At 34.5% G+C, this 26,373-nt stretch overlaps 2 protein-coding genes across 5 annotated transcripts in view; both read left to right on the top strand.

The window, feature by feature from the left end:
• LOC125844208 (dynamin-related protein 3A-like) overlaps positions 1–694 on the top strand; it is a 37,692-nt gene extending 36,998 nt beyond the window's left edge. For both annotated transcript variants that reach the window (XM_049523474.1, XM_049523475.1), the window contains exon 20: positions 209–694. In XM_049523474.1, the coding sequence (XP_049379431.1) occupies positions 209–481 (273 nt within the window). In that variant the 3' untranslated portion in view covers positions 482–694. The remainder of the gene's footprint in view (positions 1–208) is intronic.
• The window catches only part of LOC125844213 (costars family protein), a 974,123-nt gene that overhangs the window by 930,236 nt on the left and 17,514 nt on the right, over positions 1–26,373 (top strand). The gene's annotated exons all lie outside the window — the stretch shown is intronic.

The following is a 26,373-nucleotide window of genomic DNA, read 5'->3' as shown; positions in this document are numbered from 1 at the left end:
AAGATGTCTCCTTGTTTTATATGTCACTTCTCCATGGCCAATTTAAAGTCGAGGCTAAAACAAAATTAAAAAACTTAGACTACTATTTATCAAGACACCTCAGAAATTAAATCAAACATTTTCAGAAAATGTAAAGTATTTGGTAAACCAAACCCTTTTAAATGCTTGGGATGTAGACGTTGGAATTAATGTTTTTTGGTATGTGCAGACATTGGATGAGTTGCCACTTGAAGCTGAGTCAGTTGAAAGAGGCTACGGCATAGGTACTGACCCAACAGGCCTACCAAAGATTCATGGTCTTCCAACGTCATCCCTGTATAATTCCAGTGGCTCAACTGATTCATACACTGCTTCTCCTAAAAACCCAAGATCACGCAAATCATCCCATTCTGGTGAACTACAGTCACCAATGTATGCTGGTGCAGATTCAAATGGTGGTGGGCGTAATTCTCTTGGTCTTTATCCAACAGTTGATATGTAGGAGATTTATCAGATGCTTTGGGTTGCTAGACATTTGGAACCTCACCCCATCTGGTGCAGTGAAGAGCCATTCTATATTTGATTTGTTCTGCCACAATGAAGATGTATGACGATTGTTTCGCTTTCCCAATATTCTTTATTTCTATTGTTCAAATAGAATGATTTTGAGCTATGCAAGGAATAATAAGAAGTCGTCTTCAGCAGGCTGCAGGCAATATTTTTTTTTTGTTTTGTTTTGTTTTGTTTTGATAATAGCAAGTGTAGCCTGCCGCTCTATTCTAAGTAGTCCCCATTTGCATACAAGTTTCCCAAGGTAGGGAAATGACGGGATTTGTAACTTTGACAAAATAGCTTGTAGCAGCACTGTATATTTTGCACTTATTTAGGAAAAAACATACTTTTCCTTTTCGGTTGCAGGGAATTATTACCCAAATGAGAAAAGTTCTTTAAAATGATGTAATTCAAGATTCTGATGTGCTTTGAAGTCTTGTTGATATGTTTTAATGTTATTTTGCAATATATCAGTGCAATAAGAAGTAATCTTTCCTCGTGTACTGATGTCCTTTTAGTTTGTTGGTCACTGAAGTGGCCTGACAACAATGTTGGAAATATTGACATGTATGAAGTGATCCAATGTTAATTTATGTCCAACTAGTTTGTTAGTCACAAAAATGATGGAGTTATTATCTTCATAAAAGACACATGCATAAAGTATGTCATTTTCCTTGATATTAATGATGCGTCTAAATTCATAATTGACGTTTTAGTATCATTAGAACTTATGAATCCCAAAGATTATTTAGTTATTCAGAGTGAACATGAAAGAGCAAATTAAACTTTAATAGTCATTTTCCATTAGTATAAAAAGGAGTCTGGAGCCTAAAGGGCAAAAATAATTTGACAAAAATTTCAGAAGGGTACATCAAATTTTTTTCTAACTAAAAGGGTAAAATCGCTATTGACGTAGCGATTTTGTTTGACGCCGTTAACAGATCAAAATCACTGCCCTGTCAGCGATTTTGTCCAACTTTTTCTTCTTTTATTTTAGAAAATCGCTGCCCGTGCAGTTTTTTTGTGATTTTTTTTTTAAAAAAATAAATTAAAATCACTGCTATGACAGCGTTTTTATAAGAACAAATTTATTTTATTTTTTTGGAAAAGGCAGCGATTTTTGTTAATGTTTTTTTTTTTTACATCGCTGCTGTTGCAGCGTTATTATAAATTTTGTGGAAAAAAAATATTATTTCTTTAGAATTCGTTGTCAATTTGGTGGAACTATTTTGTAGAAATTTTTTTTGATTTTTTTTTATTTTTTGAAATTTCTGTCAACTAGTCAACATCTAATTATTAAAAAAATATATTTTTTTTAAAATCACTGCTTTGGCAAATCATTTTTATTTTTTAAACATCCTTTGAGTTATGTCAAATCATTACTTTTTCTTTTTAGGTCAAATCGCTGCCAAGGCAGTGATTTTTGTTTTTTAAAAAAAGTTTCCACAAAAATCTTAACAGCGATTTCTAAAAAAAAAAAAATATTTCACAAAATTTATAATAATGCTGCAACAGCAGCGATTTAAAAAAAAAACATTAACGAAAATCGCTGCCAAGTAATTTTCAAAAAAATAAAATAAAATTATTTTTATAAAACGCTGCCATAGCAGCAATTTTAATTATTTTTTAAAAAAAAATTGCAAAAACGCTACATGGGCAGCGATTTTCTAAAAAAAAAAAAAAATTACACCAAAATCAGCGATTTAAAAAAAAAAATCTTTTACAATTAGATGTTGACTAGTTGACAGAAATTTCAAAAAAAAATAATCAAAAGAAAAAAAAAATCTACCAGTGGTAGCAAATTTATTTTTTTTAAAAAATAGTTCCACCAAAATCGTTGCCAAGGCAATGATTTCTAAAAAGAAAAAAAAAATTCACAAAATTTATAATAACGCTGCAACAGCAGCGATTTTAAAAAAAAATAAACAATAACGAAAATCGCTACCAAGGCAGCGATTTCCAAAAAAAAGAAAATAAATTTGTTCTTATAAAAACGCTGCCACAGTAGTGATTTTAATTTTTTTTTTTTTTTTAAATCGCAAAAAGTTGCACGGGCAGCGATTTTTTGAAAAAAAAAAGTTTGACAAAATCGCTGACAGGGCAGCGATTTTGATCTGTTAACGGCGTCAAACAGTGATTTTGCCCTTTTGGTTAGAAAAAAATTTAATGTGTTCGTTTGAAATTTTGTCAATTTTTTTTGCCCTTTAGGCTCCAGACTCGTGTAAAAAGGTAGAGTATAAAACATTTTGCATTAGTAGGATTTTTTGGTAATGCCAATGCAATCAAATATGTTTAGTATGTTTGTTTTAAAATGTTTAATTATTTATGAGGATAAAATGTTTTTTTGTTTAATCAATATTATCTTCCTAATTTGTTTAGGAATGATTTTCTAATTTATTAGAACNTTTTTGTTTTGTTTTGTTTTGTTTTGATAATAGCAAGTGTAGCCTGCCGCTCTATTCTAAGTAGTCCCCATTTGCATACAAGTTTCCCAAGGTAGGGAAATGACGGGATTTGTAACTTTGACAAAATAGCTTGTAGCAGCACTGTATATTTTGCACTTATTTAGGAAAAAACATACTTTTCCTTTTCGGTTGCAGGGAATTATTACCCAAATGAGAAAAGTTCTTTAAAATGATGTAATTCAAGATTCTAATGTGCTTTGAAGTTTTGTTGATATGTTTTAATGTTATTTTGCAATATATCAGTGCAATAAGAAGTAATCTTTCCTCATGTACTGATGTTCTTTTAGTTTGTTGGTCACTGAAGTGGCCTGACAACAATGTTGGAAATATTGACATGTATGAAGTGATCCAATGTTAATTTATGTCCAACTAGTTTGTTAATCACAAAAATGATGAAGTTATTATCTTCATAAAAGACACATGCATAAAGTATGTCATTTTCCTTTATATTAATGATGCGTCTAAATTCATAATTGACGTTTTAGTATCATTAAAACATATGAATCCCAAAGATTATTTAGTTATTTTGAGTGAACATGAAAGAGCAAATTAAACTTTAATAGTCATTTTGCATTAGTATAAAAAGGAGTCCGGAGCCTAAAGGGCAAAAAAATTTCAAAAGGGCACATCAAATTTTTTTCTAACTAAAAGGGCAAAATTGCTATTGATGTAGCGATTTTGTTTGACGCCATTAATAGATTAAAATCGCTGCCGTGTCAGCGATTTTGTCCGACTTTTTTTCTTTTTTAGAAAATCGTTGCCCGTGAAATGTTTTTGTGATTTTTTTTTAAAAAAAAATTAAAATCGTTGCTATGACAGCTTTTTTATAAGAACAAATTTATTTTCTTTTTTTGGAAATCGCTGCCTTTGGCAGCGATTTCCGTTAATGTTTTTTTTTTTTTTTTTAAATCGCAACTGTTGCAGCGTTATTATAAATTTTGTGAAAACAAATATTATTTATTTTTTAGAATTCGCTGCCAATTTGGTGGAACTATTTTGTAGAAATTTTTTTTCTTTGATTTTTTTTTTTTGAAATTTCTGTCAACTAGTCAACATCTAATTGTAAAAAAATATATATTTTTTAAAATCACTGCCTTGGCAAAGGCAGCGATTTTTTTAAAAAAATTCTTTTACAATTAGATGTTGACTAGTTGACAGAAATTTCAAAAAAAAAAAAGAATCAAAAGTAAAAAAAATTCTACCAATGGCAGCAATTTTTTTAAAAAAAAAATTAGTTCCACCAGCGATTTCTAAAAAAGAAAAAAAAAATCCACAAAATTTATAATAACGCTGCAACAGCAGCGATTTTAAAAAAAATAAACAATAACAAAAATCGCTGCCAAGGCAACAATTTTCAGAAAAAGAAAATAAATTTGTTCTTATAAAAACGCTGCCATAGCAGCTATTTTATTATTTTAAAAAAAAAAATCGCAAAAACGATGCACGGGCAACAATTTTCTAAAAAAAAAAAAGTTTGACAAAATCGCTGACAGGGCAGCGATTTTGATCTGTTAATGACGTCAAACAAAATCGCTACGTCAGTAGCGATTTTGCCCTTTTGGTTAGAAAAAAATTTGACGTGTCCTTTTGGAATTTTGTCAATTTTTTTTGCCCTTTAGGCTCCGGACTCGTATAAAAAGGGTAGAGTATAAAGCATTTTGCATTAGTAGGATTTTGGTAATGCCAATGCAATCTAATATGTTTAGTATGTTTGTTTTAAAATGTTTAATTATTTATGAGGATAAAATGTTTTTTTGTTTAATCAATATTATCTTCCTAATTTGTTTAGGAATGATTTTCTAATTTATTAGAACTATTTGCAATGCTTTACAAGGTACTTCAGATTTTCTTTTCTTTTTTCTTTACCTAAGATCGTTAGATTAGCTTTCAAAAATTGTTTGGTTTTTATTTTTCATACTTTTCCTAGTACTGGTTGCCTACTGCAGTTAAATCTGGTTATAATAACTACTTGTTATAACAATATTTAATTATAACAGTTCAATTTTTGTTGGAATCAATTTTTCATGATATAGTTTTTTTTTTATATATATAACATTCTACTTATAATATCAATACAATTTATTACAACGATACATTATTTTTATAAAATTATTCCTTTTATAACAATCATACTCAAATATTTTAATAGTATTTTGTAAACTTTCTTATTCAAAGGATAACCTCAGAATCCTAAGCCTAAGAGCATATTAGAGGAGGTTGAGAGAATTACTTAAAGCTCCCTCTAGAACTCTACTAGCTTGAGTGTCAACTTGTCACGACCCAGGGGTACCCCCTAGACGTAACACGGCGTACTTGACCCCGAAGGGGTCGCATACAAGCCCTTAGCATATCATAAACATAAAAGTAATAGAATGATGCAGAATTAAATTTTTTCTTTACAATCGAAGTCTTTCGTAAAAGAGAATGGGAGTCTAAACATTGTCTCATTTAGTCATCTAATACAATTGATTAACGAATAGGGACACAACCCTTACAATAGTTCTCAAATGACATACTAAAAGAAACTACTAAGTAAAGATACCCGTCCTCGAATCTTGAGGACTCACCAACTAGCAAGGGGGATTATCTATCCCAAGCTTGACTCAATAGAAGACCACCTTCAAGAACCAAACCCTACACTTATAGAAAATGTAGAAATATGGGTTAGTACAAAAATGCACTAAGTGTGGTAGTCATGCATAAAAATCATTGAAAACATGCTAAAAGGGACATTTTAGTAGAAACCATGCTATATGTCAATTTGAACATCTTCTTTGAAAGAGTTGGAGAACATCACTCATAAGGCAACTCATATATATATAGTTCATCATAGCACAAAGGATAACAACATAATCATAAGCATAGTCTCCAATCATAGACATAGTGCAATTATCAATCATCTTAAGACACAATGCACATACATAGTCAAATACCAAGTTCATCTCATCATAATAGAATCATCACATAAGTGACCCTAAGTTATACTTGTGTCATTCATAGATAAGATCCCATAACCCTATCTACACTAAGTACCACTTTTAGGTCACCATGTTCATACTTGTCATACATTAGTCTCATCCATAGTTAATACTCATAGACAAGGAAACATTCATTTTCACTAACTCATGTCAAGGAAAGTCAATCATTTTTCGAGATTTTTCTTTCTTAGAATTGGAAGAAAAAGATTGAAATGACTGTGAAAAATTGAACCTATACCTTTCTTTTAGATTGAAACTCCAAATTATTCTTTTCTTATGAAATGTTTATTATTCGTTGATAGATCTAAAGCTTATGCCGTAGAAGCTGACATCAGGCTATTGGCCTTTTATCTGCATNGCTCATATGTGTTTTAAACACCTCTTTCTTTAGTTTGAGATAATTGCTCAAAGTTTAGCCCAAAAGCTCTCTTGGAATCGATGTTCCCTTTACTGAAAACTAGCCCATAAGCTCTTTTGGAAATCATAGTTCCTTTCTTGCTCAAATGTGAAAACATTTATAAACTTCTTTGGGAATACTTAGTTCCCTAATAACTTTTGAGAAATGAACTCAACTCTTTACTCTTTACTTTACTTGAAACTTGAGCCTTAAAACGAAGTTTAAACGTTTAACAAAGACTCTTGAAAACTTTAAGAAACTTTGCTTTGACTTGTTTCTTAACTTCTAGACTTGACTTTTAACTTCTTTGACTTTGATCTTAACTTTCCTTGAATTGGATTATGGATTCAAGGCTCATGATCTCATGTTTATAGATGATTTCATGATGTTGAGATGTACCTTAGAGTGTTGGAATCAACTTAGAAACATAGGTACATTGCTAAGGAATAAGTATTAAAAGGTGGGGGACGAATGGGGAGAATTGGCGTCCCTGGCGCTCTGAGAGGCGCGGGGCGCCAGCCCTCAAACTTCAGAGGCTGGGCTGGGGTGCACTGGCTGGCGCAGTGCCCCAAGGGGTGGACTTCAGAGTCCCTTTTGGGCGTGCTGGCTGGCGCGACGCTCCACCCTTTTCCCAGGTGAACCCCGACTTTTCTCCTTCGGTTTTCATCTCTAAACCCTCTAAACTTCTATGGTTCTTTCCCCAAACACTTAGGATCATTAATACCCTCAATACCCAATAGATTTAACTCAAAAAACAACCCGGAAACACCAATCAAATCCACACTAGGCATTCAACAATCAACCACCAAGAATTCAACAATGTTCTTCAAGAACTTCACTTTCTTAACATTCAAACAACTCCAAATTGCTGAATTGGAATAAGTTGGTGTGTGGGTGAACTAAACCAACACGAAAAGATCTCACATACCTTATTAGAGATCAGCCCCGATGAATTCCACTCACAAGCTTGGATGATCTTGGTGAATTCTTGTCTTCTTCCCCCATTTTTTCTTTCTTTCTCTCTTCTCCAAGCCCTAAGCGTATTCTAATTTTTCAAAACTGAATTAAGTTCTGTTTTTACCCCAATAAATCCCTAAAAACGAAATACGAAATAAATTAGAGAAAAGACCACTTTGCCCTTCCCTAAATCCGGATTGGGACTTTTCTCAATCCAACAACCCAACTTCCGAAAGGCATATCTCACTCATACGACGTCAAAATCACGCAAACTAGGCGTTGGAAAGATCACTTCAAGGGCTTTCCAACTATATCAACAACTGCTTCTAAATCATCCTGAGCTAGGAGTTATGGCCGTTTTAAAATGGCCAAAACTCACTTTCTTAACTTAGACAAAATTTTCCAAATTTCCTTATTCTTTCCAAAAATCATTATTTTCAGATTTTAAACTCTTTCTAGTCGTATCTAGGTGCGAGATGTTACAATATCTCCCCCTTGAGAACATTCCTCCTCGAATGAGCTTTATTTTACTAAGCTAAGGGGTATTAACATCAAGTTCAGCACTCAACAAGCAAAAAGCAAGTAACCACATGCATACTCATAATTTAGCTAGTACTAAGATGGGGATTAGTACCTTGATCTGAATTTTCTCCGGATTCAAAGAGATGTGGATATCGCTTTTTCATATCTTGTTCAGCTTCCCAAGTAGCTTCTTCAACAAATTGGTTCCTCCAAAGGACTTTGACTGATGCAACCTCCTTTGTTCTCAACTTGCAAACTTGGCGATCTAAAATCTAGACCGGCATCTCCTCATAAGATAAATCATCCTTAATCTCAACAATTTCAGTTTGCACTATCAATGAAGGATCTCCCATGCACTTCTTCAACATAGAGATGTGAAATACCGGATGAACCGCCAATAATTCCCGTGGTAGCTCCAACTCGTAAGCTACAGTGCCAATCCTCTTGGCTATGCGATAAGGTCCAATATACCGGGGACTAAGCTTCTCCTTCTTACTAAACCTCATAACACCCTTCACGGGTGAAACTTTCAAATATACCCAATCATCTACTTCGAACTCTAATGCCCTTCTCCTAACATCAGTGTAGGATTTCTGACGACTCTGTGCTGTTTTCAATCTCTCTTGAATTACTTTCACTTTCTCCATAGCTTGATGAACTAAGTCTGGTCCTAGTAACCCTGCTTCACCAACTTCAAACCATCCAATAGGAGATCTGCATCTTCTCCCATAAAGAGCTTCATATGGAGCCATTTAGATGCTAGAGTGAAAACTGTTATTGTAAGCAAACTCGATGAGAGGGAGGTGATCATCCCAATTTCCCTTGAAATCAATCACACAAGCCCTTAACATATCTTCTAAGGTCTGAATAGTGCGCTCTGATTGCCTATCTGTCTGAGGATGAAAGGCAGTACTTAAATTCACCTTCGAACCCAAACCTTTCTGGAAAGATTTCCAGAATTGGGCAGTAAATTGTGCACCTCTATCTGAAATAATGGAGACCGAAACTCCATGGAGTCTTACCACTTCTTGAATATATAGCTTAGCATAATCTTCTGCCGAATGGGTAGTCTTTACTGGCAAAAAATGGGCTGATTTTGTCATTCTGTCGACAATCACCCAAATAGAATCATGTTGTATGCGACACCTTGGCAAACCTGTGATGAAATCTATATTAATCATCTTCCACTTCCATTTTGGAAGTTCTATATTCTGCACCAAACCACCGGGCCTTTGGTGCTCGACTTTCACTTGCTGACAATTTGGACACTTAGCAACAAACTCTGTAATGCCATTCTTCATGCCATTCCACCAATACACTTCTCTCAAATCGCGATACATCTTTGTGGAACCTAGATGAATGGAATATTTGGAGCTATGAGCTTCCTCCATGATCCTCTCTTGGAGTTCATCCACCATAGGTACACACAATCTACCTTGATATCTCAATACACCATCTCCCCCTTGTTCAAAAGCTAATACTCTTTGCTTATGAACATTTGCCTTTAAGTCTAGCAAAATGGGATCTTGGTCTTGCTTTTCTTTCACTTCTGACACTAGTGATGATTCAGCTCCGTTAGTCACCACTATTCCTCCTTCTGTGGAATCCATGAGTCTGAATCCCAGGCGTGCAAGTCTGTGCACATCTTTGGCTAAGTCCCTCTTTTCTTCCTCAACATGGGTGGTACTACCCATGGATAACCTACTTAAAGCATCAATAACCATATTATCCTTACCTGGGTGGTAGAGAATACTCATGTCATAATCCTTAAGCAACTCTAACCACCTTATTTGTCTGAGATTGAGTTCTTTCTGAGTGAACACATATTGTTTGCTCTTGTGGTCAGTGAATACATCAACATAAACACCATACAAGTAGTGACGCCAAATCTTCAAAGCGAAGACTACCGCAGCCAACTCTAAGTCATCGGTTGGATAGTTCTTCTCATGAACCTTCAACTGTCTGGAGGCATAAGCTGTCACCTTGCCATTCTGCATTAACACACAACCCAAACTAACTCTGGATGCATCACAATACACCACAAAACCTTGAGTACCCTCTGGTAAGGTCAAAACTGGGGCACTAGTCAACCTCTTCTTCAATTCCTGAAAGCTCTTCTCACAAGCTTCATACCATTGAAACTTCACTGTTTTCTGAGTCAACTTCGTCAAAGGAGACGAAATGGACGAGAAACCCTCAACAAATCTCCTATAATAGCTAGCCAAGCCCAAGAAACTCCTAATATCAGTTGGAGATGTGGGTCTAGGTGAATTCTGCATTGCCTCAATTTTCTGAGTATCAACTCTAATACCTTTACTGGAAATAATATGGCCCAAGAATGCCACAGACTCAAGCCAAAACTCACATGTAGAGAGCTTAGCATACAACTCCTTATCTTTCAAGGTCTGAAGAACTATTCTGAGATGACTAGCATGATATTCTTCATTCCTTAAATAGATTAGTATGTCATCAATGAAGACAATCACAAACATATTTAGATAAGGTTTGAAGATTATTTATAAGATCCATGAACGCTGCTGGTGCATTGGTCAAACCAAAGGACATGACCAAGAACTCACAATGACCATATCTAGTCCTGAATGTTGTCTTTGGAATGTCGCATTCCCTAACTTTCAACAGATGGTAGCCTGATCTGAGGTCAATTTTTGAAAGACAGGTGGCACCCTGAAGTTGATCAAATAAATCATCTATCCTTGGAAGAGGATACTTATTCTTGTTGGTTACCTTATTTAATTGACGGTAATCTATACACATCCTAAGGGAACCATTTTTGTTTCTCACAAATAAGACCGGAGCGCCCCAAGGTGAGACACTTGGTCGAATGAAACCTTTATCTAGGAGATCTTTCAACTACTCTTTCAACTCTTTCAACTCTGCTAGTGACATTTTGTATAGCGGAATAGAGATAGGACGAGTATCTGTAATGATGTCTATGCCGAAGTCTATTTCTCTCTCAGGAGGGACTCCGAGTAGATCATCAGGAAAAACTTCTGGAAACTTTCTTACTATAGGAACTGACTCAATAGGAGGTACCTCAACACTTGAGTCATTAACTCGGACTAAGTGATAGATACAACCCTTCGAAACTAACTTTCTTGCCTTAAGGTACGAAATGAAACGACCCTTAGGCACTGCTGAACTACTACTCCACTCTATGACTAGCTCATTAGGAATCTGAAACTTAACAACTCGAGTTCTACAATCTATTGAGGTATAACAAGCATAAAGCCAATCCATACCTAGAATGACATCAAAATCTACCATGTTTAGTTCAACTAGATCAGCCATGGTGTCTTTGTGATAGATGGAAAGATGACAATCATGATAGACTCTTTCTGCTAGAATAGACTCCCCAACAGGTGTGGAAACACAAAAGGGTTCACAAAGTTTCTCCGAAAGAATCTCAAACTTATTTGCAACATAAGGGGTTACAAAAGATAAACTTGCTCCTGGGTCTAGGAAAGCATAAACATCAAAAGTAAAGACTTTGATCATACCAGTGACAACATCTAGAGAGTTCTCTTGCTCATGGCGACTGGTGATTGCATAGAGGCGATATCCTCCTCCGCCAGTACCGGAAGTAGCTCATCTAGGTGCAGCGTCTGGTGGTGCAACTGATGAAGATTGGGCTCTATTACCCAGATTTCCACTACCTTGCCTGTTCTTAGGGCACTCCTTCATGAAGTGACCCTCTTGTCCACACTTAAAGCAACCTGTCTAGCCATCACGAAATTTACCTGGGTGGGTTCTACCACACCTAGCACATGTAGGAGTCAAACTACCTCCTTGTGCCACACTACTTTGGGACTGTGCTGGTCTAGCCCTGAAGTTTTGCGAATTCTTGCCATTATAGTCACATTTGTTTCTGGGTGCAGGTGCACTAGCAGATGATGGTGCTGGACCTTTTTGCTTCTGAAAGGACGAACGATTCACACTGCCCTTCTGCTGCCCAGACTCATTCCCAGTCTTAGATTTCTTGCTTCTATACTCTTTCCTGTCCCTTAACTCCTCCTCTTCAACCTGTTGCACATAAACCATCAGCCTGGAGATGTCCATGTCGCCTATCAGCATCGCAGCCCTGCCCTCTTTACTTGATGAACGACCCAAGAAAGCAACAAACAAACTCATTCTTCTCCTTATGTCCTTAACCATTTCAGGAGCATAGCGGGACAATTGGTGAACTTCAATCCATACTCATGCACACTCAAGGAATCCTGTTTCAGTGTAAGAAATTCTCGTACCTTAGCCTCCTTCAGTTCTCAGGGAAAGAAACGCTCCAAGAAGGCTTCTTCGAAACTAGCCGAACTAGCAGATCGTGCATTCTCAGGTCTACCCCTTTTTCACTAATCGAACCATGTTCTAGCAACATCCTTTAGTTGAGATGCAGCTAGTTCAACTCTCTCAGTGTAAGCAACATGCATCACATCGAATACTTTTTTCAACTCCTCAATGAAGTTCTCTGGATCCTCAATAGTGCTCGAACCAGTGAAACTTGGAGGATTCATCCTCAAGAATTCGCGAATCCTCAAAGTGTCAGCCTCATCTTGCCTTGGTCCTCTTGGCTGCCCAACCTGGTTAGTTATAGCTTGGCTCAGCATCCGGATAACCTCACGAAATTCGGCATTAGTGACATCGCCTTGAGGTTACACGTTTGGTGCATTAGGTACCCCTTGCTCTTGTGGTTCAACGTTTCTCCTAGCTGGACGACGTCGTACTGCTCTTCGTGGAGGCATGATTATCTGTAACACGCACAAGCACGAATTAAAGGGAAACTTTTTGAGATAAACTCTAACGCACGAGATGGATATGAAGGAAGTGAAGAATTTCCTAAATGTCACAGCCTCCTAATTATAGATGTGGCGCGCTTCACACCGATAACTAGGACTCTACAGACACGACTTCATAGACTCCCTAGGACTCTTGAACTTTATGCTTTGGTACCAAGTTTGTCACGCCCCGAGCCTACACCCTAGACGTGGCCGGCAACCGAAGACCATTGTTGGCCCCAAGCGAACCCTTGGCCTGGCTTACTTAACCCAGCGGAAGACTTAACTCAACAAAATAAACTCAAGTAATAGTTTAAATGCTAACATCTTTAGCCAAAATGGCAACTTATGTCTCAAAACAAAGTATCTGCAAATACATAGTTGAGAGACTCAAAACTAACTGTCTGGCTGTCTATGAATCCTCTATAATACTGAGATGGATGCTGGGACGGACCCTACAATATCTTAATAAAGAAAACTAGGAAAGCGAAATAAAAGAGTTCTACGGAATGCAAGGAGGCTCACCACTGACTCTGGAGTGCTCAACTGGATCAACGGCGTGTTGGATGTTGATCATGGTTACCTGCGTCTGCATCATAATAAGATGCAAGCATCAGTACATTGAATGTACGAGTATGCGAGTTGGAATGCTAAACCACAACTTAAGCTTGAAAGGAGTACAAAGGAACACTTACCTTGGCTCGGTTTAACTGATGAATAACTGAACTCAATATAAAGCAATAAGACACATGCAATATATATAAAGCTTGTAAAGCAGTGTAAACAACTTAGTTCGTTAAAGATAAAGCAATAACAAACTCAACTTTACTTATATATAAAAGTAATATAACTTTAGTGGGAGATTCTTTAACCGACAACCACCACTATGAGCGCTAGTAATGATACAACGTTTTACCTCACGTTGCTCAAGGACCATCCTATACCTTGCCTTGATATAAGACTTTACTTAACTTAGTGGATCCACTAGCTTAACTTACATGATCATCTAAAAAGTATGACCCATAAAATCTTATGTTTGGCTACATGGTTCTTATGGAGAGTTGAGTTAATATGAACTCGCGTCCCCAATTCGGGGCTCAATACTACTCCCAAAATATACTTTAGCTCATATGTGTTTTAAACACCTCTTTCTTTAGTTTGAGATAGTTGCTCAAAGTTTAGCCCAAAAGCTCCCTTGGAATCAATGTTCCCTTTACTGAAAACTAGCCCAAAGGCTCTTTTGGAAATCATAGTTCCTTTCTTGCTCAAATGTGAAAACATTTATAAACTTCTTGAGAATACTTAGTTCCCTAATAACTTTTGAGAAATGAACTCAAATCTTTACTCTTTATTTTAATTGAAACTTGAGCCTTAAAACGAAGTTTAAACGTTTAATAAAGACTCTTGAAAACTTTAAGAAACTTTGCTTTGACTTGCTTCTTCACTTCTAGACTTGACTCTAACTTCTTTGACTTTGATCTTAACTTTCCTTGAATTGGATTATGGATTCAAGGCTCATGATCTCATGTTTATGGATGATTTCATGATGTTGAGATGTACCTTAGAGTGTTGGAATCAACTTAGAAACATAGGTACATTTCTAAGGAACAAGTATTAAAAGGTGGGGGACGAATGGGGAGAACTGGCGTCCCTAGCGCTCTGAGAGGCGCGGGGCGCCAGCCTTCAAACTTCAGAGGCTGGGCTGGGGCGCACTGGCTGGTGCGGCGACCCAAGGGGTGGACTTCAGAGTCCCTTTTGGGGCGCGCTGGCTGGCGCGACGCCCCACCCTTTCCCCAGGTGAACCCCGACTTTTCTCCTTCGTTTTTCATCTCTAAACCCTCTAAACTTCTATGGTTCTTTCCCCAAACACTTAGGATCATTAATACCATCAATACCCAATATATTTAACTCGGAAAACAACCCGAAAACACCAATCAAATCCACACTAGGCATTCAACAATCAACCAACAATAATTCAACAATGTTCTTCAAGAACTTCACTTTCTTAACATTCAAACAACTCCAAATCGCTGAATTGGAATAAGTTGGTGTGTGGGTGAACTAACCCAACACGAAGAGATCTCACATACCTTATTAGGGATCACCCCTGACGAATTCCACTCGCAAGCTTGGATGATCTTGGTGAATTTTTGCCTTCTTCTCCCGTTCTTTCTTTCTTTCTCTCTTCTCCAAGCCCTAAGCGTATTCTAATTTTTCAAAACTGAATTAAGTTCTGTTTTTACCCCAATAAATCCATAAAAACGAAATAGGAAATAAATTAGAGAAAAGACTACTCTCCCCTTCCCTAAATCCGGATTGAGATTTTCCTCAATCCAACAGCCCAACTTCCGAAAGGCATATCTCACTCATACGACGTCGAAATCGCTCAAACTCGGCGGCGTTGGAAAGATCACTTCAAGGGCTTTCCAACTATATCAAGGACTTCTTCTAAATCATCCTGAGCTAGGAGTTATGGCCGTTTGAAAATGGCCAAAACTCACTTTCTTAACTTAGACAAAATTTTCCAGATTTCCTTATTCTTTCCAAAAATCATTTTCAGATTTTAAACTCTTTCTAGTCGTATCTAGGTGCGAGATGTTACACTCATTTAGCCATCTAAACAATCGAATAACGAATAGGGAAACAACCCTTACAATAGTTCTCAAATGACATACTAAAAGAAACTACTAAGTAAAGATACTCGTCCTCGAATCTTGAGGACTCACCAACTAACAAGGGGGATTATCTATCCCAAGCTTGAATCAATAGAAGACCACCTTCAAGAACCAAACCCTACACTTATAGAAAATGTAGAAATATGGGTTAGTACAAAAATGCACCAAGTATGGTAGTCATGCATAAAAATCATTGAAAACATGCTAAAAGGGACATTTTAGTTGAAACCATGCTATATGTCAATTTGAACATCTTCTTTGAAAGAGTTGGAGAACATCACTCATAAGGCAACTCATATATATATATATATATATATATATATATATATATATATATAGTTCATCGTAGCACAAAGGATAATAGCATAATCATAAGCATAGTCTCCAATCATAGACATAGTGCAATTATCAATCATCTTAAGACATAATTCACATACATAGTCAAATACTAAGTTCATCTCACTACTAAAAAACTACTAAAAAACGACGGAAGTAAAGGCGACGGACGGCGTCACTCCAAAAGCGACGCCATTAGCCACACTGTTCGTCGCTTTTTAATTAAAATAATTTTTTTTTAATTTTTTTTAAAAGCGACGGACAACATCGCTTAGTCCATCGCTTTTTTTGTGGATTTTTGCTAATTAATTATTTTATATAGATAGCGATGCAGTCCGTCGCTTTTTATTAATTTTAATTTTTTAATTATTTTTTAAATTAGCTACGGATAGCATCTTTATGTCTGTCGCTTCTTGGTCAAAATATCTAGTCAAATATTTTAAGAAAGCGACGGACAGTATATCTTAGTCCGTCGCTTTTTGGTCAAACATTTTTTAAAAAAAGCGACGGACATAGAGACGCTGTCTGTCGCTTTTTTAAAAATATATGCACTAGCAGACATGATTTTCTCCCATTTCTCCATATAACAAACAAAATTCAAAAATATTTTGATTTAATTTTATTTAAATCGTCTTCCGGGGGACGATTTTGTGTAAAATAAAAAACAAAAAAATTATAATACCGACTTCCGGATATCGGTAAAATTAAATAGTATGTAATAAATTAATATTTTCAATTAACTTTAAATAAATCATCCTCCGAATGACGGTTTTATATAAGTTAAAAAATAATTTAATATAAAATACTGACCTCCCGATGTCGATATTATTTAATTAACATGATTACTTTTATTTATCTTAAAATTTAATGTGTATTTTTTATTATATCTAATTACTTTTAATAAAAGTGACATCCGGAGGTCGGTTTGTTTAAAATATTCCTATTAATCATAATTTTGCTATTGTGCATAATATTAAATTTTCATTTTACACCTATAATTAATTGTTCAAAAGTGTAACAATTTTGTATACTTTTATAAATAAAAAGTTAGAATTCATGGAATAAATAAATAAATAAATATCTATAATCCATATTTAGAGTATGAAACTACGTTGATATGAATTAGGAGATAATCTCAGTCCGTCGTCTAATCATGAACTTAATATCTCATGTCATGATGTAGTAGAGGTGAAGAGCTAACATATAATCCATTCGAGTATGAAATACATATTATTATATACGTTCGATCTTGAATGGATGTCAAGTGTAGTGATTACCTCCTAATTATGATGACATGTAAAGGATACTTCATCGGAGTATGAAATACGTTGATTAATTGTATATTCCTCGAGTAGTTCAGATATGAAATACATTATCAATTAAAGAAATACCGATGATTAATTCAAGGAGATTTATATATTAAATTTGATATTGATAAACTTTAGTTGATCAATAAAATTAAATTTATATAATTAGAAGGTATATAATTTTAATTTATAAAATTAACTTGATGGATAAATTAAATTTATTAAATTAAACTTCTGTTGATGTGTAGTTAAATTATATGTGTGTGTGTGTGTGTAATTTTAATTAATAAAATCAACCTCAAAAGGTGAGTTTATATTAAAATAAATTAATAAATACTGACCTAAAGAGGTCGGTATATTTAAATAATTATTTTATTTAAATAATATCGACTTCACGATGTTGGTAGGTTGACACCCAATTTTGACCGACCTATAACCCTTTCGGAAGTGCTATTCGGTTAAATACATATTTTTTAAAAACTATTCTGAGTTTAAATTTTTAATCAATTTTGTCTAAAAATTATATATTTTAGTATGCATGCTTTATAAAATTATCGTAAATATTATTAAAATATTTTTAAAATTATAAGTAAAACTCGAAATAATTATTTTATTCAAATGTTTTAAAATTTAAGTGATTTTTATTATATAAAATGTTATAATATTTGTAGTATTTTAATTGGATAGCATTTCTTTAATTTTTCTCGAAATCATTTAATTTTTTGCCCATTCTGATATAATTCCTTTCAATTCTAGCTTTTCCCTTATCCAATTCATTGCAATTCTAGCCACCTCAATCCAATTTCGTTTTTCAACTATAGCCTCTTATATCAATTTTAATTGCAATTTTAGCCATTCATTCATTGCAATTATAACCTTTGTCCAAATCTTGAAACATTAGTTTAAATCCGAACCGTCCATCCTTTCAGTGTATCCTAGATCAAATCCTAGCCGCTCATCTTAACTAATACAATGGCTCAGATTAAATCTACCTAACCTTCCTATTTTTGACCTAAAAAAAGACCAAACCCTTTTTTGAAATCTCATTCTTTTCTTCTCTCTCTAGCAGCGCCGCAGCCCCCTCCATCAGTGAGAACCGACGAGAGCTCCACCATCGCCGGTGAGCTTTCCCTTTCGCTCCTCTCGTCGCCCTCCTCCCTTTGTTTTCCTCTTCTCATCTCTTCTCTCCTTGCTCCCTCTCATCTCTTCTCTCAGGCAAGAATGGCGATACAAATCGCCGCCTCCCTCTCGTCTCTCCAATCAACGAAAGCTCGTTGCTCTCTCTCTCTCCCTCAACTGATCCGGCCAGCGAGCTCCAAGCAATCAACATCAGCAGCCGGTGAGGAGAGCAACAACATCTCCGGCCAACAGCAACCAGCGAGAGCCAGCTCCGACGAGCTACCGGCGAAACTGACCCCGACCTCGACCTACTGCCCTTCTCCTTAAATTCAAGGTTAGGGTTTCATAAGATTATTTTTAATTTCTTTCAATTTGAGTATTGAATTTGTTAATTAGTGTATTGAATTAGTTTTTTATTGATTGTTAGTTAGTAAGTGAATGATTTAGGGTTTTTGATTGTTAGTTTGAATTAGAAATCAGTTGATTGTTAGTTTGTGCTTGTTGATTGTGAATTGAAAATTTTAATGTTGGGGTTAGTTTGAATTACGGTATCTTAGGATTTGTTTGAAATTCTGTATTTCTTGAGTTAATTAGTTTGATTTTGGAATTGTAAGATTAGATTGAATTAGGGTATTTAAGGAGTTGTTTGAATTTAGGATTTTAGCACTAGTTAGATTTTGGGAGTTTAGGATTAGTTTGAATTTGTGATTTTAAGACTAGTTTGAATTTTGAATTTAGGACTAGTTTGAATTATTATTGAGATTTTAGGACTACTAATAGTTTGAATTTGGAATTTTAGCACTATAATTTGATTTTTGAATTCTAGGAGTACTTTCAATTTGTGATTTTAAGACTAGTTTGAATTTGGAATTTAGGACTAATAGTTTGAATTATATTTGATATTTTAGGACTAATTGATAGCTTGAATTTGGGACACTAGCTTGCTAGTTTGAATTTAGAATTTTAGGGATTTGAATTACAACTTAATTAGAACTTATAATTAATTATAACTTGAATTTACTATAAATTGAACTTAATTAGGAATATGAACTTGAAATTAGAACTTGAACTTGGAACTAATTATCTTGAATATATAACTAATTAAGTTTAGAAATTAGATATGAACTTGAATTGAAATTTGAACTTATTAAAACTTATATATATATATATATAACTAATACTCTTGGATTTGAAGTTTATATTTAACTAATTTAATAACTTTTCGTGCTAGGCAACTGAGGAAGCTCAACATCTAAAAAAACTGATACAAGACTATATTGCTTCTTTCATCAAAGTTGGAGATAAGGTGGTGCTTCTAAATTTCTTAAGTTCAAGTACAATTGTTTTCAATGATGTGTTTGTGTCCATCTAGTATTAATACTTAGCTTTAATTTTGTGATAATTTTTTTGTGTCCATCGAGTGTTTGTTAAGCATAAGTACCAACACTAGTTGATCCTATTGATGACAAAATTGATTTTCTTGCAAGATCGATTTGTGTCCATCTAGTGTTGACACTTAGCTTTAAATTTAGAAATAATATATTTGTTAAGCATAAGTACCAACACTAGTTGATCCTATTGATGACAAAACTGATTTTCTTGCAAGATGGATTTGTGTCCGTCTAGTGTTGATATTAAGCTTTAATTTAGGAATAATGTGTTTGTTAAGCATAAGTACCAACACTAGTTGATCCTATTGATGACAAAATTGATTTTCTTGCAAGATCGATTTGTGTTCATCTAGTGTTGACACTTAGCGTTATAAAGTTGTTAAGTTGTTTAAATAAGTTAAATTAAATAATGTGGTTTTGTTGATGGATTTAGTTGTTGGAATTAATTCAAAACTAAACTAGTTCAAGTTAAAAAGTTGTTAAGTTGTTTAAATAAATTAAAATAAATAATGTGGTTTAGTTGGTGGATTTAGTTGTTGTATTAAGTCAAAACTAAACTAGTTAAAGTTGTTATGTTGTTTAAATAAGTTAAAATAAATAATGTTATTTAGTTGGTGGAGTTAGTTGTTGGAATTAAGTCAATACTAAACTAGCTAAAGTTATAAAGTTGTTAAGTTGTTTAAATAAGTTAAATTAAATAATGTGGTTTAGTTGATGGATTTAGTTGTTGGATTTAGTTGTTGGAATTAATTCAAAACTAAACTAGTTCAAGTTAAAAAGTTGCTAAGTTGTTTAAATAAGCTAAAATAAATAATGTGGTTTAGTTGGTGAATTTAGTTGTTGTATTAAGTCAAAACTAAACTAGTTAAAGTTGTTATGTTGTTTAAATAAGTTAAAATAAATAATGTGGTTTAGTTGGTGGATTTAGTTGTTGTATTAAGTCAAAACTAAACTAGTTAAAGTTGTTATGTTGTTTAAATAAGTTAAATTAAATAATGTGGTTTTGTTGATGGATTTAGTTGTTGGAATTAATTCAAACTAAACTAGTTCAAGTTAAAAAGTTATTCAGTTGTTTAAATAAGTTAAAATAAATAATGTGGTTTAGTTGGTGGATTTAGTTGTTGTATTAAGTCAAAACTAAACTTAGTTGTTGGAATTAATTCAAAACTAAACTAGTTCAAGTTAAAAAGTTGTTAAGTTGTTTAAATAAGCTAAAATAAATAATGTGATTTAGTTAGTGGATTTAGTTGTTGGAATTAAGTCAATAAGTTAAAGTTATAAAATTGTGAAGTTGTTTAAATAAGTTAAATTAAATAATGTGGTTTTGTTGATGGATTTAGTTGATGAAATTAATTCAAAACTAAACTAGTTCAAGTTAAAAAGTTATTAAGTTGTTTAAATAAGTTAAAATAAATAATGTGGTTTAGTTGGTGATAAGTTCTAATTCAAACTTTTAAATAAATAACTAGTTGATTCATTTAGATCGTTATAAATTTCAGTTTTTATTTATAGGAAAAAGAATTGGGGCGCACTCCCATTGAACCGGAGGTTTTCAAGAAGACTCATGTCAGGAAGAAAGAAAATGAGTCGAATTCGGATGTGTGGGTGGAGGAAAGGGCTGAACGAAATTTTGTAAGTTATTTAATATGAATAATATATATATTAATAGTGAATATATTTATGATATCTATATATATTGATGTCAATTTTTTATATTTAATATGCAGAATGACTTTCATCAGTACGTCGCTGAGAATTTAGATAGTTCGGTCCAATTGACACCTGAACTTTCCACCCAGATTTGAAAAAAAAAAGTGGTAGGGGGGACACACAAGGGTAGAGTCTATGGTCTAGGCTCTCAAAACGATGTAAGATGACTCTAGTTAGGCTTAGAAGGAATTGGATCGTCACATCAAGTTGAGGCACTTGACGTGTTCAAATTGCTGCTATGTCGGCTCAAATAACTAAGCTTACAGCGGCACTGACAGAGTCGGAGCGGAGAAGAGTAGCTAAACAAGAAAGCATGAGAGACCGTTCAGCAAATCAAAGAACAAGTGATGAACCTCGCTCGTCGACCTACTACTTCTGCTCCCGATGACACCAACGACGATAGTGATGATGATGATTATGTAGAACCCACTCCCTAGTTTAGATCTCTAGACATTTATGAACTTTTTGTAATTTTGAAACGAATTTTGAAAGATTTTATAAGTCTTTAATTTGTGATTTAGATACTTTTTAATGTTATTTTAAGTTTGTTGTTTTATGCTTTGTTTAGATTGTTTATAATTGTCTGTGCTTGATTGGGCTGAATAGTGTAAAATTTAATTGAATTGCATTTGTAGGTGGACAGTAGAAACTACCAGTTTTTGCTTTCAAAAATATTGCAGGAAAAGCGACGGACAGCGTGGTTTTGTCCGTCGCTTTTTTGGGTTTTATTTTTAAAAAAATTCCAGAAAAGCGACGGACAACGTAGTTTTATCCGTCACTTTTTTGGGTTTTATATTTTTAAAAATCTCAAAAAGCGACGGACAGAGTGGTTTTGTCCGTCGCTTTTCAGGGATTTTCAAAAATAAAATTTTCAGAAAAGCAATGGACAGGGTCCTTTTGTCAGTCGTTTTTCTGGGATTCAAAAATAAAATTTCCAGAAAAGCGATGGACTGCGTCACTTTTTAGAAATAAAAAAAATTAAAATTAAAATAAAGCGACGGAGTCCGTCACTTTTGTTAAAAAAAATTCCAAAAAAAAGTCAAAAAGCGACGCTGTCCGTCCCTTTTTTAGTGATGCTGTCCGTCGCTTTTTGAAAAGCGTCAGGGTAAAAAGCGACGGAGGTGACTGCGTCGCTTTTGACCAAAAAAATTATTTTTTGATATTCTTTTAGTAGTGTCTCATCATAATAGAATCATCACATAAGTGACCCTAAGTTATACTTGTGTCATTCATAGATAAGATCCCATAACCCTATCTACACTAAGTACCACTTTTAGGTCACCATGTTCATACTTTTCATACATTAGTCTCATCCATAGTTAATACTCATAGACAAGGAAACATTCATATTCACTAGCTCATGTCAAGGAAAGTCAATCATAACAACAATCCAAACTGAGCATGCATTAATTCATAAATCATCATAATGTAATGGAACCACACCATGACTACTCTCAAAGTCTACTTGTGCCATGTATGAGTGAAGTCTCATACCCTCACTCACACTAAGTAGATCTTCTTGAGGAGTCATTAGTCATAGTTCATGTTTCATGTTCATAGTTCATTTACATAACATAAACACACCATGACTACTCTCAAAGTCTACTTGTGTCATGTATGAATGGCATCCCATAATATCACTCATACTAAGTAGATTCTCTTGAGGAACCATACCACATAACTCACTTTCTTGTTCATGGAGGTAAAATAACCTTAACTGACATAGACCATGTGAGCTACATGGAATCCGGTGTCGTGAAACCCACACCAAAAGAAGGTGTCCTACTTGCTTAAGGTAGAACTAAAATGTATTAGCCTTTATGTGGATCCACTAGCTAAAAACCTATGTGGGCACATAGTTACGAGATAGGGAAATTGCTTCTAGAAATCCGGCCTATTGTATTGACGGGAGAGTTTCCATCTCATGAGTTCATTTGTAGAAGACCCGGCCTATTATATTGACGGGAAGGCATCTACCTCATTTTCCATATCCACTCGATGCTAAGCATTATTTCCCAAAATTACTTGTTTAAGTCTTTGAATTGAATTTACATGAATGAAAGGGTATCTTACCCTTTATCCAACACAACTCATAATAATAATAGCTCATAGATTCAATAGGTGATTAGAAATATGTAAGGAAAACTTTCACATTATGATCATGAGTTTGCATGAGAATAGACTTTCAATCAACACAAGAAGATCATCATGGTCATGAACATATCATGCATAGAAATGTGTAATGGTGCATATGAGAACTATACTTTCAATTAACACCATATATACATCATAATCATGTTCATGCATGGATTTTGTGTGTGGGGTTGCCCTTTCAATGACACAACAACAACATTATCATCTTAGACACTTCACTCTCAAAGTGTTCATAAGGTATGTACATATTATCACAACAATGCATAATTCTCATATCTTGCACACAAGTATCATAGACCATATCAAATCAACACATCTAGCATTCATCATCTTAGACATGGGCATAATTGTAATTCAAGTAGTTCATTCATTGCATGCATAAGCTCATATACTCATATTGTAGGTCATGTGGATAAAGTCCTTCCACACTGGTACAATATACAATTCAACATGCACAATAGCTTCCTTCTTAAAGCCTCCATATTCATAGTTCATTCCTTTTAGCTTTTACCCTTAAAGCCCTAGGAGTCATCTTCATATTATGAGCATTACTCTCAAGCAACACCTCACATGGTCAATATCATGTAAACCTAAATCTCAAATGTAACTAACCACATGTTTCGTTCTTACTCAATTATAGTCATATAGCATCAAGTAAACTAAATCTCAATACTACTTCAACCATGATTCATCATGTAAGCCCTAATCAAGTTAGTTCATATCTACAAGCTTTACTTATAAGCAATTCATGTATAGGTGATCTAATCTAAGGCAATTCATCAAGAAGTTCATCAATCTTAGAAGGTCACATCTAAACCCTCAATTTGCCTCTTTCATGACATAGTCCTAGGCCACTTCAATTCATCTTATAATCTTAGGTTAATCAAGTATATATGAAGAATCATACTAAAATCATGCAATCACATCATAATCTATTCACATCCAATTAATTGGACCAACTTGTAACAACATTCTTAATGTAAAGAAGGCCCATAGCTAAGATTGAGGAACTCATGGATTCTTGAGGAATTCAAGTTAAAATCATATAAAATCAATAATACATTCATAAAAAGACATAATTCAACCTTTAAAAGAAACTTTGAAAGAAATCCATGGGGTTGAGATGAAACCCTAGCTTTTTTAGGGAATTCTAGATTTGAGATAAAAGCTTTTGAAGGGACTCCTTGGGTGATAGCTACCCAAGGATGAAAACTACCGTACCTTATTTAGATTTCCTCACGAAATTGAAGAGAAAAGGCTGCTCGACTTGACCTTCTTCTTGTTCTTCAATTGAGGTTTTCTAGAGAGAGAATTATTTGAGAGGAGAGTATTTGGGATTTGATTTGGCGTCTGGGGTTATAATGAATTAATGAGGTGTTTAATGAAATAAAATACTTTATATATATAGGTAAAGTAACTCCATATAAAATGACCCCTAATGAAAACTAATTAAAAAGGAATTTACTTTACCTACCCTTCACCTTGGCCGTGTCTTGGACAATAAGTGCAGGCCTCACTCACACCCTCCACTCACGAATCGTGAGTTGACCTACTAGCCGTGCTGCTGGTCCGTAGGTCAGGGCCTGAGGCTTGTTTTTGAGGGCCTGACCCACGACCCCCACCTACAAGGCGTGGGTCCACCTACTGGCCGTAGGTGGCATCCGTAGGTGGCCCTATTTTGGTAGCTTGGGCAGATTTGGGGAGCTTTGGGGGTTAGGCTTTAGGGTCCTCCTCAAGGACCCTTGGTTGGTCCTTGGGGGGCCGTCGCTTGGCATTTAACCCCTAAACCTATCAACCTAAGCTCGGGAAATTATTTTGCAACATAAAACCCCTCAACAACCTCAACAACTCACACGTAAGGCTCTAGTTTCACCTACTAGCTTTCGTTAGGCTCTAGCTTGGTCTTGCTAGTTTTACCGGGTGTTACACAACTGAAGACTCATTTTTTAAAACTAGAAAAGCTCCAACAGAGTCATAAGAATTCTAGTGCATTAAGGGGTCATTTGGTAGGCCACATAAGAAAAAATAATTTGTGTATTATATATGGTATATTTAATAGAGAAAGACATAAATTTCCCCTTAAACTTGTACCGAAAAGTAAGTTACACATTTAAACTATTGTGGTGACCTATTACACACCTAATCTTATTCAAAGTGATATTAATACCCCCTTAGAAGGTGACATGGCAGAGAAAGTGTCTTCACTTTCCTTAGGGTGCGTGAGAAGAAGAAATATATGTTAAAATGACAAATTTGAACACGTGACACTACTTTATTGGTCATTATACAATTAAGCATTATAAATTCCAATATATCAATTATGTCAATTTTCTTTCCTTTTTATCTTTTTATTGGTAGCCCCAATTTCTTTAAAGTTTTTACTTTTTTTTTTTGAGTTCTTCTTCTTCAACAATTCATGTCATTTGTCACCATTGATGATTTCTTCACTTTATCCTCATGGAAGCATATCCAATACACTATCCTTAAAGAGAAACTCTAAAAAGAACAATTGTTTTTCTCAAGTTGTGACATTAAAAGGATCAAACAAACATAGAATTAAAACAAATTTTTTAAAAGATCTTCAGTCATGTCCTCACTTTCATTGAGTCAATACTCATAGCTCGTGCTCTCTGTTTGTTGAGTTTTTCGTGCGACTCCAAAAGAGCTCTTCAAAATTTCACCCAAAAGGGAGCAGCAGAACAAAACAAAATCTACGTCAAAGTTCGTAATTTTTCTATTCAAACTCACCGGAGAAGACCACCGAAACAAATCATGAAAAAAATAATGACCTCTATTGAAAATTCTATCACATTTATACATAAGATTCATGATTCTATTGCTTAAATTATCAAAAATCAATCAAAGAAAATGATTTCTATCTTTTGTCTTTTTTACAGATCTGAAGTTCACCCAACAATGGTGTTGTCCCGCCACTTATCGTCGTCGCCAACATCTCTATACTTCATAATCATCTTATTGTCCCCCTTTTCTTTTCAAATTTCTTATTTTTCATTCAATTTATGAATATAAAAGGAGGAAGAAAT

Source organism: Solanum stenotomum, chromosome 11 (genome assembly GCF_019186545.1).
Source record: "Solanum stenotomum isolate F172 chromosome 11, ASM1918654v1, whole genome shotgun sequence".
NCBI classification, from domain to species: domain Eukaryota; kingdom Viridiplantae; phylum Streptophyta; class Magnoliopsida; order Solanales; family Solanaceae; genus Solanum; species Solanum stenotomum.
The sequence above is the reverse complement of the archived record's forward strand: the minus strand, read 5'-3'. Positions and strand labels throughout refer to the sequence as shown.